We start from the raw sequence: 13,424 nt of genomic DNA on the forward strand, positions 1-13,424 counted from the left end.
CTCGGCAGCCCCCGGTCAAGGAAGCCAGGCAGCAGCCTGAGCCAGAGTCAAGTGCCCAGACGGCCTCCTGAGCGGCTCTCTGCAGCCCAGGGACAATGGCCGAGCTGGCCGGAGGGACCAGGCGCTCTACCCAAAGCACTCGGTTCCATGTGCTGTGTGCAGACCCTGGGTGACAGGAAACACCCATGTACCCTGGCAGCTGAGCCCAGAGGCCAGCTCAGAGCAGGGAGGGCCTGTGGGGGACGGGTCAACTCCTGCCCTGGGTAGGGCTTTAACAGGCTTGGACTGGAGATGGACTGACCCTTCCCTTGCTCCCTGACCCCAGCTGTCTCAGGGAGACTGGCCGAGGCACCCTAAGGCTGCAGTGTCCCTGCTCACAGGGCTGAAGGGGCCAGCAGGGCCGGGGGGGGGGTGTATGGTGGGTGGTGGTCGGGGCCAAATGTGGCATCATTTAGCATGGGATGGCAGCTGGGTGAGGGGATGAAATGACCGAGGAGCAGCATGACGTGGGGTGACCACCCTGGCGGCCCGCCCGGCCCCAGCGCACTGACCTGCTTGTGTGCCGCCCGCGGCTTCAGCTCGGGGCTGTCGCCCTTGGAGGAGGAGGACTGCTGCCGCAGCCGGGCCCCAGGGCCCGCCCAATCCGGCGAGGCCGATGCCAGGGTCCCGCTCGAGGGCCGAGGGTACTGCAGGGTGCTCAGCAGGGTGGGTGGTGTTCGGCCACGGGGGGCAGGAGGTGGCGGTGGGGGCGGGGGTGGCGGCTGGTCGATCCGGCGCTGGGGGCCAGCACTGGCCTGCCGCGGCACTGTGGGCTGCCCGCCCTTTTCAGTCAGCGACATCTGCCGCCGCGCCAGCTCCCCCGGCCGTCGTCCGAGCTCCTCAGCGGCGCTGCTGAAACTCCCCAGCTTGGCGGTGGCCGCCAGCTCCTCGCTGTTGCTGTGGGAGCTCAGGGAGCTGTGGCCCTCAGAGCCTGAGTCGCCAAGGCCACGGGGTGACAGAGGCAGGCCGGCCGCCATCTGGTATACAGGGTTCTGGAAAGAGAGTGGTGCCAACAGCTGGGGCCGGCCTGGTGCGCCCTCCGAGGTGCCCGGTGTGGTCGGCGTCTGGCCTGCCCGCCGCACGGTGGCCAGCCCTGCCAGGCTCACGGGGGCTGCCCGGGTTGGCCACCCAGCCACCAGCTGAGTTGCAGGCGTCTGCCCGTCGTTGGCGAGGGCGTCGGGGCCCGCCGGGGAGCTCGCCTCCCCGTCCAGCGTGCGGGTGTCTTGGAGGTCCACCATGGACAGGCTCTTGCCGCCGTTGGCCATCTGAAGGTCGGGCTCGTTCGCTTCTGAGTAGCTCGAGCTGCGGGCAGGTGAGGGCTGGACCCCGGAGGACCTTGTGACAAAAAACAAGTCCTTGTTTTCGGGGGTTGGAGACGGTAACCGGGTGAAATCTACCAGACTGCAGGGAGACAAGCACACACAGGGAAAGAAGGGGGAAGAGAAGAACTGTGAATGCGGCCAAGGCGGGTCCACACCCAGAGCCCCTGCCCATCTGCCGGGCCTGCGGCCTGAGCCAGGCTGGGGGAGGGAAGTGCCAGGGCAGCAAGAGTGGAGAGCCCCAGGGACCACTGCCCAGATGCACAGCCCACAGCCTGGGCAGCTGACCCCGAGGGATGGCCCTGGGGACGGGCCGGCGGAGGCAGCAGCTCCGTCTGGAGCCTGGCTGGGGCCAGCACTGCTGATGCCAGGCCCGCCTGCCTGCAGGCCCCCTCCCTGCTCTGAGGCCTGAGGTGTTCTGGAAGTTTCCCCGTCGCTAAACCCAAACCCACACGCAGTGGCTCTGCTGTCCCAGGGTCCTGCACAGAGAAAGCCGACTTCACAGCCACTGGGGCTCCCTCTGCCTCTTCCTTCTTGCTCCTCATCAGACTGAGATCCAAAGTGGGGACGGGATGGAGCCTCCCCTGCCACACCCCCCGACTGACTGGCAGGCGGGGGCTGGCGTTCCTGCCAAAAACAAGGACTCCGAGGAGGATCCTTGAGGCGTGACTTGAGCATGAGGGTCTGGTGGCAGGCCGTGGCCTCTCCGAATTCTGCTCTTTGGAAGATGGCACAAAGTGCTGGGGCCAACCGGGCTTTGGAGAGAAAAACGCGGGGAGGAAAGAGCTCTGAGTGGGCAGGAGGCAGCAAGGACTCTGGTTTCACGCGGGCTTGGACAGAGAGGCAACGCCAAGCCCCCACTGATGAAGCTCAGGAGGGGCAGGCTGTGACCACCTAGGGCCACTTAGAAGTGGACAAAGGCAGCAAGTGGAGCCAGGAGACATCCAGACCAGCCACACACCTGGTCAGGTCTCCTCCAAACCTACATGGGCCTGGCTGTCTCAGCCAGAGTGGGTCCTGCACGAAGACTTGCCTCACCTGGCAGGTTATATGAATGAACCCCAAGACCACAGGGACGTGGGAAGTGGCATCCGGCCTCTTCCTGGGCCTCCAGTGCTACACCCCACATCCCTCAAGTCCTTGCTCTCCACACCCCCATCCACTTAAAAGCCTGCGCTGCCACCACCTTCAGACGAGACCTGACTCCCAACTCTGCTGGCCCAGCCTCGTCCTCACTAGCTGGCCCAGGCGGCCCTGGAGGGAGGGCGTGTTCAAGCAAAGCACACATGGGTCGATAGAAACGCCTCCATTTTAAAGGAATACCCTCCTTTTCCATCAACATTAGAGCTCATTTGCCTCCCTCTCCACTGAGCGTGTATTTTATTTACAAGGCATATGTCCAGGGCTGAGGGCTAAGAGTGAGGGTTGGGCCTCAACCCCCTCGTTTTTTGGGGGCACCCAGCCTCACAGCCTTACAGTCACCCCAGCTCCTGCTGAACACACACGCCCTGCACACCGCGTCTGGAGAGTCTGACTGGGCCCAGGACATACCGGGAGAATGGGTTTAACACACCTGGACGATCTGGAGGTATCTGGGACCGGTAACTGTTCTTCAACAGAGCAGTTGTCTTTCTCCAGGCCTTTCTGTTAGTCTACCTGGAATGCCTTCCCACCAACGGGAATGTTTCCTGAGAAGCTCAAAACTACAGCACCACCTCACCCAGGCAGCCTTCCTGGTATTTCCCAAATGGAGGGCCACCTCTTAGGGCCTGCAGAGCACATCTCAATTCTCACCCAGCCCGTTTTACCAACACCTGGGCGGCATGCTCCTGCCCAGCTGTGCTGTCTGCATGCGCACCCACCGCGCCCAGCACACCTGCAGCACTCACCCAGAGAGATCACTCTCGATCGCCATCTTCTGCAGCCCGGCCGAGATGCTGCTGCCCCCGGAGCCAGGCGTGGAGGCCAGGTCGTTTGTCCCTGGGAGCTGCCCGCTGCCCGGGGTGCTCAGCGCTGTGTGGACGTCCCTCAGGATCCGAGGCAGGGGACCCAGTTTGGATACGATGCCCTGCGAAGACACAGGGAGAGGCAGGTGTGAGCTGCTGGGGCAGCCCAGGGAGGCCCCGTGTGCTTCCCAACACCAGGAGCCAGGCAGAGATGCAGACCCGCCCACCACCAGTCAGATGCAGCAGGTCTGAGGAGGGGGTGGGGGCGGAAATGTGCAAATTAGACATTTACCAGCTCCCCCAAATACTTCTGGGATGAGGTGCAAGGTGTGAGGCCCAGAGGGAGAAACGCTGACCTAGTCCAAGCCTTTGACCCTAGTTCGGTCTACCCTGGCGCCTGACAGAGAGGAAAGCCCATGTGGAGCCCAGAATCTCACACCCACACTCCCCAACATAGCGGATTCTGGGACAGCCGCTCCACATCAGGTACTCCATAGGGGCTGGGGCCTGACCCAGGCACAGAGCAGGCCCCACCTTGTGCCTGTCAGATTAACACCTGGATGGTCAGGCGCAGGGCAGCACCTGAGCCCAGCTCACGCCCAGTCATGGTTCAGACAGACGGTGCTAAGGACTCCGGGGAAGGAGACTGCCTTCACCTGCTTAGGCACTGGCTTCCAGCCGGGATTTTGTACAAAAGAAAGTGTGAAAACTCGTGTTGGGAGGCAGAGTTCAACCCCAAACTCTTGCTGTAACACTGTCAGCTGTGACACTATGACCACGTGAAGATACGAGGATGGTGCCCACACGGGGCTCCGTAAGCAGAGGCACCAGAGTGACTGGTGCCGGAGCAGAGGAGGGAGAGAGGGCTGTGGCCCTGGTTTCCATCCCCTCCGCCCTCCCCATGTATCTCACAGCCAAACGGCAGCGGACATAAATGAGCAGAATGACTGCAACAGCATGTGCTGGTGGTGAAAAGCTGGACCAACCCGGTGTCCAGCAACAGGGGGCCAGTGAGTGAAACGGCAGGCACAGGCCGGGATACGAGTCGGTGGCCGTTAGAAAGGTCACAGCGGCGGAGCAGCACAGGCTGGAGGAAAAACACCCACACACAGTACACGGGAAACGCTCACTGCAGGCACACGTACGCCCTCACTTCAACACGAAACGAAAAAGCTCTGTGCTTCTGTGTGTGCACTTCACACACACAGGTGTATCCCGAAGGTGCACCCCAGAGTGCCCTGTGTGTGTGGTCCCCTCCCAGCCCTGATCAGCAGTAGCTCCCTTCGTAAGGTGGTCTCTCAGCCCCTGAGAACAGTGACTACCCTGGAGGTGACTGTGGCAGGCCCCTGCTGCCAAGAACCTGGCCATGGTGTGGGCCGGGGCTGCTGGCGGCAGGGAGTGGAGCCCCCGGCCACCGAGGGCACACGCCAGGTGGCAGCAGCAATGTCCGAGGTGCCTAAGGAATAACTCAACTGATGGTCAAGGGCAATTGTGAAAAAGTTTATAACTTTCTGCCTGACACAGGAAGGAACAGCATTCTCAGTGCTCTTAAAACCCAGAACTTTCAGAGAAAAAGCTGAATCTGATCACGTTCCTCACAGGTAGGGAACACACCTTCATACGTGGAGTCCACCCACTCAGTGCTGAGTGCCAGGAGACAGACAAGGTCCCAGCACCCAGAGTGGGCTCCCAGCCAGCAGGTGCTAGCACGGGAATGTGGCACTCCCCAAAGAAACGGGGCCCAGAGACCCTGGTGTGTGCTGGCAGGGCCTGGACTGGAACCCTGGTCTCCAGCACCTGGGCAGGCTGCTGACCCGCACCACAGGAGGACCCTTTGCCCGCACCCTGCCCCATGGGACGGGCACCTGCTCCAGCTGGCTGACAGCCTCCCAGAGCAGCGAGTGCAGGCTGGACAGCTCCCGGCCCAGGTCGATGTAGCCCTCGAAGCCGGCTGTGTTGGAGATGGTCTCGGGGTTGGAGATCTCCAGCAGGAAGCGCTGCATGTTGGTCCACTCGTGCTCCAGGAACTGGTTCATGAATGACATGTACTCCTCTTTGCTGCCAAACCTGGAGAGAGCAGACGGGGTGAGCAACCCAGGGCCCAGGCAGGCCCAGGCAGCGAGGCCCTTCTCTGAAACACCCCACCTCAGCGCTGGACCCTCTTCACCCACTGTGGCCAGTTCCCACATCACTAACCCCACCAGCCCACCAATCTGCAATGACTCAGGGCCCTGATCCTTATGGCCAAGTCCAGGGATCCTTTCCGGACCTTTTCTCACAGGCCCTGGGATGGCCTGAGGCCCTCACTCCCCTTTCCCTCACTGCCGGCCACATACTCCTTCCTCTTCTGCCTAAGCTTCAGTGGCCTGGCGGGCAGATTTCCCCAGCCCATGCTCAGCCAGGTCTCTGCTGAGCCTGCAGACATGTGTGTCCACAGCATCCAGCCAGGCCACGTCTAAAGTCATCACCATCACCCCAAACCTATGCCCCCTCCCAGGGTCCCTGTCCCAAATGGAGACACTACTGTCCACCAGACAGCTGAGCCCGAAGCCTGCCGGCCACTTCTTCCCTCCCTCCCCACAACTGGCAAGGCCGGCTGCTGTCTTCTCAAGTCCCCGACGCGGCAGCCCCTGCTCCGGCACCGCCTCCCCAAACCAGCACTTGCCCCACTCCCCCTGGCTGAACCACAGCTACGCCGTCCTCGGGTCTCCGCGCTGCAGCCCCGCCCCACTGCGGTCAGGCTGACCTCCTTAGGACCCAGCACGGGCAGGCCATCTCCTCCCCATGCTCAAAGCCCTCTGGTGGCTCCCACCACCCTGCCTGGCCTTCAGGTCCCTTCTGTCCTGGGCCTTGTCTCCCACTGCTCCCTGCCTGGCACTCAGAGATTCAGGAACGCAGCGGTGCCTTGTCCCTACGGCTCACGGCCCTCCAGGGGCCGCCCTCCGCTGCTCCGTGGTGCAGCTGGGGAAGCACATGGGGAAGCCTCCCTGCCTCTCCCCGTGCACCTGTCACCCGCATCGCCCTCCCGCTGCAGCGCTGGCTCCCGAGGGCTGGGGCAGGCGTCTCAGCCCAGCACAGGGGTAGCCCCGGAACGGGCGACTGGATGAGCTGGTCTTTCCATTCCCACCCCTCTAAGGTGCAGTCCAACAGAGGCGCCCTACAAGCCAGGACACCTTGACAGCACTGAGCAAGGACAGCCTGAGGCCGCCGAGTGCCCAACCACGGGGGTGGGTCTTCCTCCCCTGAAGGCACGTTTAGTCATTCCTTTCAGAACGAGGCTTGTGAATGTTAAGCACATGGGAGAATCCTTGTGATTAAATGTTAACTCAAAAAAGCTGAAGGAAAAAATATCTTGTCTTCGCACCTCTGAAAATTAAGGAAACATACCGAAACGGCATGTACCTTTGGTGGGGAGGACTGAGCATGACAGGGACAACGGAGGGCCCGCTGTGCAGCGCAGCCCTGGGAAGGAGCACCCCAGCCTGCCCCTGGCCTCTGCCCCAGCCCAAAGCTGCCTGCCGGGGCCTCTACGCTCACTTGGCAAAGTTGGCCAGGTTCTGAGTAACCTTGGCGATGAGGGTGAGGGTGCGGGCCGTGCGGTCATCGGGGTACTCCTGCAGCAGGTTGAAGAGCGAGGGGGACATGATGGCCGGGCAGAGGAAGCGCAGGAACAGGGAGGCGCTGATGAGCCGCTCGCTGATGTCCGGCCGGCCGCGGCTGCTGCACTCTTGCCGCCACGAGGCGAACACCTCCTTCAGCTCCCGGGGGAAGACGCTGGGCAGCGACAAACAAGAGTGGGCCTGGTGATCAGGCAGGGCACCAGAACAGGAGCGTGCAGAGCAGGGGCCCGGCTCTGGGTCCGACTGAGCCCTGAGCTCCAACCCCGACAGCTGTGAGCTGGGCCTGCCGCCCATCACCCACCATCACCCACCATCGTTCACCCATCTACCCATCACCCACGGGACAGGCTGCTGGGGGAGCTGCGGCAGCGCCGGGAGGGCAGACACCACAAGCTCAGTCAGGTGGCGGGCTGCCCACGAAGGGGCCGAGTGGGATGGGACACAAGAGCAGAGGAGCCAGGCCTCTGTCCTAGCCGGACCAGTGGCAAGGGCCAGCTCCGGGCCTGGGCCCCTGTCCCCTCCCCAAACGGCGGGCGTCTAGATCCAGGGCAGAGTGAGGAGAAAGCAGGAACCGACCACTGCTCCTTGGTTCCCATCACTGGCTTCGGAGACTTACTCCCTTCGCTCAGTAATGTTACAGGAATCAGAGGTCTTCAGGAGGGCTGAGTTTCAGGAAGACGGGAATATCCTACTCACAGGGTGAACATACAGCCCTCCGCTTCCTAGACAGGGAGGGGCTTCCTTGGGGGACCCAATGAGCATCGACAGGGCCCCTAGCCCCCAGCTGTGAGGCTCTCTCCATCAGGTACCCCAACCTGCCATGAGGCCCCCACACCAACCTTTAAATGGCTTCTCTATCTTTTCACCCTAGGAGATATGCTTCCTCCCGGGGCAGGCCAGGACCCAGTGCCCCCTGAACCCCGTCCGCGCCTGGCTCTGCCACTGGTTCCGGGAGCTCCCCGCAAGGGCCTGGTCCTCCCGGCCCTTAGGTCCTCACCCTCACCGGGAGCAAGGCCTGCCCTGCTGAGCTCGCAGGGCCCCCACGAGGCCTGGATCAACCCCGAATGATTTTGCTCAACAAGCCCCACGCCCAGCCAGCACTAGAGCGGGAAGGAGGGCAGTGCCTGGCGCAGGACTGGGCAGGGCAGGCACTGAGCGATGGCGTGGACAGCTGGCATCCAGAACCGAGAGGTGCCTCTGGGTTTCTGACAAACACCAGAAAGAGGAAATGGAAAACGATGTCCGCGGGTACGTTTCCCTGTGTCCCACAGCCGGCCCGCCCTGGGAACAGCAGGGCAGTGTGAAAACACAGCCTGGCCCAGGGGGAAGTGTGTTCCCAGAGTTCAAGGCTCCCAGGTCACCCCTCCAGCCCTGGTGCCAGGGCTCACTTGTGCAGGCTGGCCCAGGCACAAAGGGACCTGCACAGGGGGGCACCCACCCCTCTGGTTCTGGCCATCCCCTCGGCCCTTCCCAAGGCTGTCGCTCACCTAGCAGCCTCTCTGCCGAACAACCCCGGGCCCTCGTGTGCCCAGTCCTGGCTGGGGGATCCACCTGCCCCAGTGTTCCCAGCATGTACGGGAAACAGATTTAGACACAGGCACAGCCCCCCTCTGCAGCTGTGTGGGGCTACCGGGTGTCACTGTCCTCTCACGAAGCCTCAGCTCTCATCTCTAAGTTCAGGCACAAGGGAACAGAGACCCCTCACAGAGGTGTCTGAACGAGAACCGCACACACGTGCCTGGCACAGCGCCTGGCACCCGACACGGGCGAGCCCAAGGGCAGCACTGACCAGTAGGAGTTGATGATCTTGCAGAAGGCCAGTTCACAGCACATCTTGAGGTTGCCCTGGTGCTCGGGGAGGTCAGCGGCCGAGCACTTGCTGGGGTCCACTTCGCAGTTCTCGTCGGACTCATACAGCGCTTTGATGAACTCGCCTGTGATGGGAGGGGCCAGGAGGGGCCATGAGGACCTGGTAGGTCTGCCCCCCCTGCCCTGCTGGCCCAGACCCGCCCTACCTAGTGCATCCTGCAGGTACTTCTGGCCCACCAACTTGAGGTACTCCTCGATGGCCTTGGTGGCCAGTGTGTTTTCCCGGAAGATGAGGTGCTCATTGTCCCCACAGCGGTCCACCTCTGACATCATCAGGTCCGTCAGGAAGTCCTGGGGAGGAGGCAGTGAGAAGAGCGGACCTGAGCAAGCCTGGCAGGTAGGAGCTTAGCCAGGAGAAGCCCTTGCTTCTCAAAGCTGCTTCCTTGTCAACCCTCGGGGACTGCGGGGAGTGAGGACAGGGCAGCCTGGTGAGGGGAGATGCCAGCCAGCGCTGGGGACACCACAGCTGGGTCTAGGGGCCTGGGCAGGAGCACGACATGGACACAAGCTTCCTGCATCACGGCCAGACCAGCTGAGCTCAAATGCCTGTTCAGTCCTGACCAGGCCTGGCTGGGTGACCAGAGAGCTCCCCCATCCCTCACCATCAGTGCCTGATGGGTCTCCCACGGCAGGAACAGGCGCGTCTGCGTGGTCCCGAGAGCACAGAGGCAGAGCCCCGGCTGCCCCCGAAGGCAGCGAGCCACTACTCGGATGGCGAGAGGCCGGACCTGGCTTCACCGGTGGCATCACTGCTCACCTGGCAAACAGGGCAGCGGTCCCTCACTGCTGAGGGCCGCGGTGCGTCCCGGAGGCAGGGTCGTGGGGAGCCGCCGGGAGGCAGCCTGAGCCCACTCCTTCCCTCTGACTGTACGGCGCAGGCTGCGGTTGGCCCTCTGGGGACCACGTGACCTGAGGAGCCCTTGCTCCCGGACCTGCAGATGACCTCTAGGGTCTCCCCTGAACGTGGGAGGCAGGGCCCAGGCTCCCCAGGCTCTCGTGCCACAGACCTGCCTCGACTCCTGGAGCAGGTGCTCCCCCCAGGCTGGGATGAGGAAGGCCACACAGCTACCTGGGCAGATCTGGCCCAAGTCTCCTGCTCCCTGGGCCCTGCTCCCCTTGCTGCACCGAGGGGAGAAGGGGCGGCAGGGAGAAGGCCCCTGGAGTCCCAGGGTCAAGGCTGAAGAGCCGCAGCGCAGAGGGGCCCTGGGGGACAGCGAGGTGCTGTGATGCTGCACTGGCTTTCACCTCTGGACTGGGGGACTCCGGACTGTTCCGACCCTCACCAAGAACATCTCATCAACCCCCAAGTTCTCTGAACAGACGGGGAGCTCACCTGCACACACATCACCCCAGCAGCATGAGTTACTTCTATCTTCCTGCCTACTGCTCCCCCACCTCACAGAGGGCCACTGTGCGGAGCCTGGAGCCTGGCTTCCACCTTCCTCCACAATGAGCACTTCTATTCATCCTATGTCTGACCCGGAAGCCCCAAGAGCAAAGGTCACTTCAGACTGGAGCTGCCCGCGGCCAGCCCAGCCCTGGGCCCAGGCACTGAGAGCAGACACTGCAGCAGAAGGGCCGGGCGGGGCCCTGCACCCCCTCGGCCTGGGCCAGGCTTCCTCCTTTCAGTTTCCCAGCACCCCTCCCATGGAGACCAGAGTTACGGACAGTCAGGTCTGAAGGCTGGGGGCGGGGGAAGGCAGCGGCCCGACAATATGCAGGAGGCCGAGTGATCCCCCCACCGAGGTGCCCACACAGAGAAGTTCACTCTGGTAGTGGGGCCCTGGAGGGCAGCAAGCTGGCCCGGACTTCCAGCCACGGCCTCCCCTCTCCAGGGTTCTGGGAACAGGTAAGAGGCCAGGGACCCTGATACACTCATGCACCCTGAAGACGTACGTGAGGGTTGGCCCCAAATCGAGGCCGAGGGACTCTGACACAGGGCCGTCCCTCACTGCCAACACAGGCCACTCGCCTCTCAAACTACACCATGGCCAGCTCCCGAGGCCAGCACGGGGCCTTCTGCAACTTGAATGGACCCCACGTCCAATCCTCCTCCTCCACTGCACCCCTACAGGCAGCTTCCCCCAAGGGAGGGGCAGGGTGAAGAGGGGAAAGTCGGGCTTAGAGGCCCACAGGACCTTGATCCACTGTGCTGGGTAGGCAGACGATAGGGAGCCTTCCTGAAGGAGCCGCCTTGTCTCCAAACCCAGGTGGGTGGGGTGGAGGCGAGGCCAGGCAGGGAGTGGGAGGACAGAGCTGGGCCCCTCAGCCCTCAGGAGGGCTGCCTGGAGGGCTGCCAGCACGGCTCTAGACAAGCCGTTTCTGCGGGCACGAGGCTGGGGAGGGGGGCAGCCGTGGCCGGCTGGCTGTGCGAGCGGGGGCAGGGCAGGGCTGGGGCAGTACCCAGCTGGTCACCAGGTGGGGATGTCAGCCGACTCCAACACCTCACTGTGTATGTGTGGCTGGGTCACTGGGACCCCTGTGCTGGAGGAGGCTGGCCCCATGACCTCTCCTTGAGCCTCAGGGACCAGCCTCTGAGGGGTTGGGGAGGCCCCTAAAACCCACTCCTCTCCCTCACTACAAGTCGTCATCCGTCCATCAGTTCCACGCCTGCCGCGGCGATCGGGGGAGGAGCGTGAAGCCCCTCGCTCCATGACACAAGTCTTGCGTTTAGGGGGCCCCCTGGCTGGGATCAGTGCCCCCGACAAGGCTGAAATCCAGGGCGTGGACACGGGGAGCAGCAGGCGACCCGGTGTGACACGGGCCTCTCCACAGGGCGCGGGCCGGTCTGGCGGCACACGCACCTTCACCTTGCCCGTGCTCTGCAGGATGTGCACCAGGGCCGACGCCATCTCCTCCTTGGTCTTGGCGCTGAGGATGGGCTCGAGGGCCGCGCACAGCCCCAGGTAGTGGTTGGTGATGTGCTCGGCAAACTCCTTGTACATCTCCATGGGCAGGATGGTGATGGTCTGGTAGCGCGCCTTGATGCGGATCATGGGCCCGGGGCCCTTGCCGCCCTTGGGGTTGGGCGTCACCACCGGGTACCACTTCTCCACAAACTGCCGCCCGGCCACTGAGGCGGCGGGCAGGCTCACCAGGCCCAGGTAGCTGTTGCGCTCCTTCTTCTTCTTCTTGTCAGTCTCCCGGTATAGGTGGACGGTGACGGTGCGCAAGGGCGGCAGGTTGTGGAACTCAAAGTGCTCGCCCCAGAAGACATTGTCCGTCTTGAGCTTGCCCGTGGTGCGGGCGTAGAGCACGTCGTCCAGGCACAGCTCGCACAAGTACTTCTTCTTGGCCGGCAGGTCCTTGGCCTCGATCACCCACAGCTTCAGGATGTGCTCCACACGCCGGCTGTTGTCCTGCCACACGCACAAGGGGACCGTGGTCACAAGGGGCCGGCCACCTGCCCACCACCCAGCCCAGACCTGAGAGGGCCCTGGAAGGTGGTGGGGACAGCCCAGGAATGGCAGGGTAGGAGTGGGCCAGGGACAGCTTGAGTCTGACAGCCTCAGGGCTGGGTCTCTGCTTGGCCTCAAACAAGCTCCTGACCTTGAGCAAGTGATTTAATCTAAGAATCTGTTCCCTGTTCTGTAAAAGAGGAATAACAGTGAGAGATCAGGTAAGAGGTCAGCACAGTGCTTGGCACATAGTAGACCACTGTGCTATTTATTAGGTCTTCTAGTGGGCTGGTCTGAAAGTCACTGAAGAGGTGACCTGCTAAGGCCCCTTCCAGAGTGAAGTCATGGTGACCAGGACTCAGCCCAGAAGCAGGTGATCCGAGATGGGGTCCCACGACCCTGATGGGGGAAGCCCAGGGGCAGCGGGAACACATAGCAAGCACTAGTCTGGGCCAGCGGTGCTCACCCACAGGACGGACAGACGTCTAGGCTGGAATTGCATAGGTGAGTGGGAATCGGCCAGGGGAGGAGGGACCAGAGACCCAGGTAGGACACCAGCACCCAACTGCCTTACGGCATACACTCAGCTCTCTGGCCATCCTGACCCAGCCTCCGCTGCGCAGCTTCGAGGGCAGAGGCGCACAGCACCTAAGTCAGCCTGGCCAACTCAAACCCCTGTTCCAGGGCCCAACCCTACTGTCCACTCAGGACCAGCCCAGCCCACACCAGAGGTCCCACTCTGCTCCCTGATGTCAGGGTCTGCACTCTGCTCTGGGCAGCCTACCTTGTTGGGGTGCACTGCTCGCCGTAGGTTCTCCATCCACTTATCCCGCTCGGCTGCTGACCGACAGGAAAAGCACTTGCTTCCTGACGACGTTGTCACCTGTGGGGGACAGACAGGACAGTGTCACGGGGGAGGGCAACACGGCCAGCCGGGCAGGACAGAAGACCTGTGCGGCTTGGGGGACGTCAGCCACAGGTCTTCAGCACAACCTCAGATAGGAGGCGGAACAGCTCAGAACGACGCCTGTGTGTCACATCTGCAGTGGTGCAGTGACCACCGTCCTGCAGCCAGTCAGACAAGAGGGTGCCCAGTCCTGCACCACCTGGATCCTCAACCCTTCTTCAGCACCCTCTGTCCTGAGAAGCATCCAGAGAAGCATCCTTCTGACTCTAACCTCACTCTCCCGAAGACGGGAAGCAAGTCGGCATGGGGTGCCTGCCCGCGTCAGA

At 62.9% G+C, this 13,424-nt stretch overlaps 1 protein-coding gene across 5 annotated transcripts in view; it reads right to left on the bottom strand.

Annotated features, from left to right (window-relative positions):
• The window catches only part of LOC118629895 (DAB2 interacting protein), a 186,444-nt gene that overhangs the window by 9,915 nt on the left and 163,105 nt on the right, over positions 1-13,424 (bottom strand). For 4 of the 5 annotated variants that reach the window (XM_036261607.1, XM_036261606.1, XM_036261610.1 and 1 more), the window contains 8 exons: positions 12,976-13,074; positions 11,598-12,152; positions 8,940-9,084; positions 8,714-8,858; positions 6,842-7,078; positions 5,170-5,371; positions 3,248-3,426; positions 552-1,440 (listed from right to left, as the gene is read on the bottom strand). In XM_036261607.1, coding sequence (XP_036117500.1) covers positions 552-1,440; positions 3,248-3,426; positions 5,170-5,371; positions 6,842-7,078; positions 8,714-8,858; positions 8,940-9,084; positions 11,598-12,152; positions 12,976-13,074 — 2,451 coding nt within the window. The remainder of the gene's footprint in view (positions 1-551; positions 1,441-3,247; positions 3,427-5,169; positions 5,372-6,841; positions 7,079-8,713; positions 8,859-8,939; positions 9,085-11,597; positions 12,153-12,975; positions 13,075-13,424) is intronic. The other variant, XM_036261608.1, reaches the window with a different exon arrangement.

This window comes from Molossus molossus, unplaced genomic scaffold (genome assembly GCF_014108415.1).
Source record: "Molossus molossus isolate mMolMol1 unplaced genomic scaffold, mMolMol1.p scaffold_m16_p_14, whole genome shotgun sequence".
In the NCBI taxonomy this organism is placed as follows: Eukaryota; Metazoa; Chordata; class Mammalia; order Chiroptera; family Molossidae; genus Molossus; species Molossus molossus.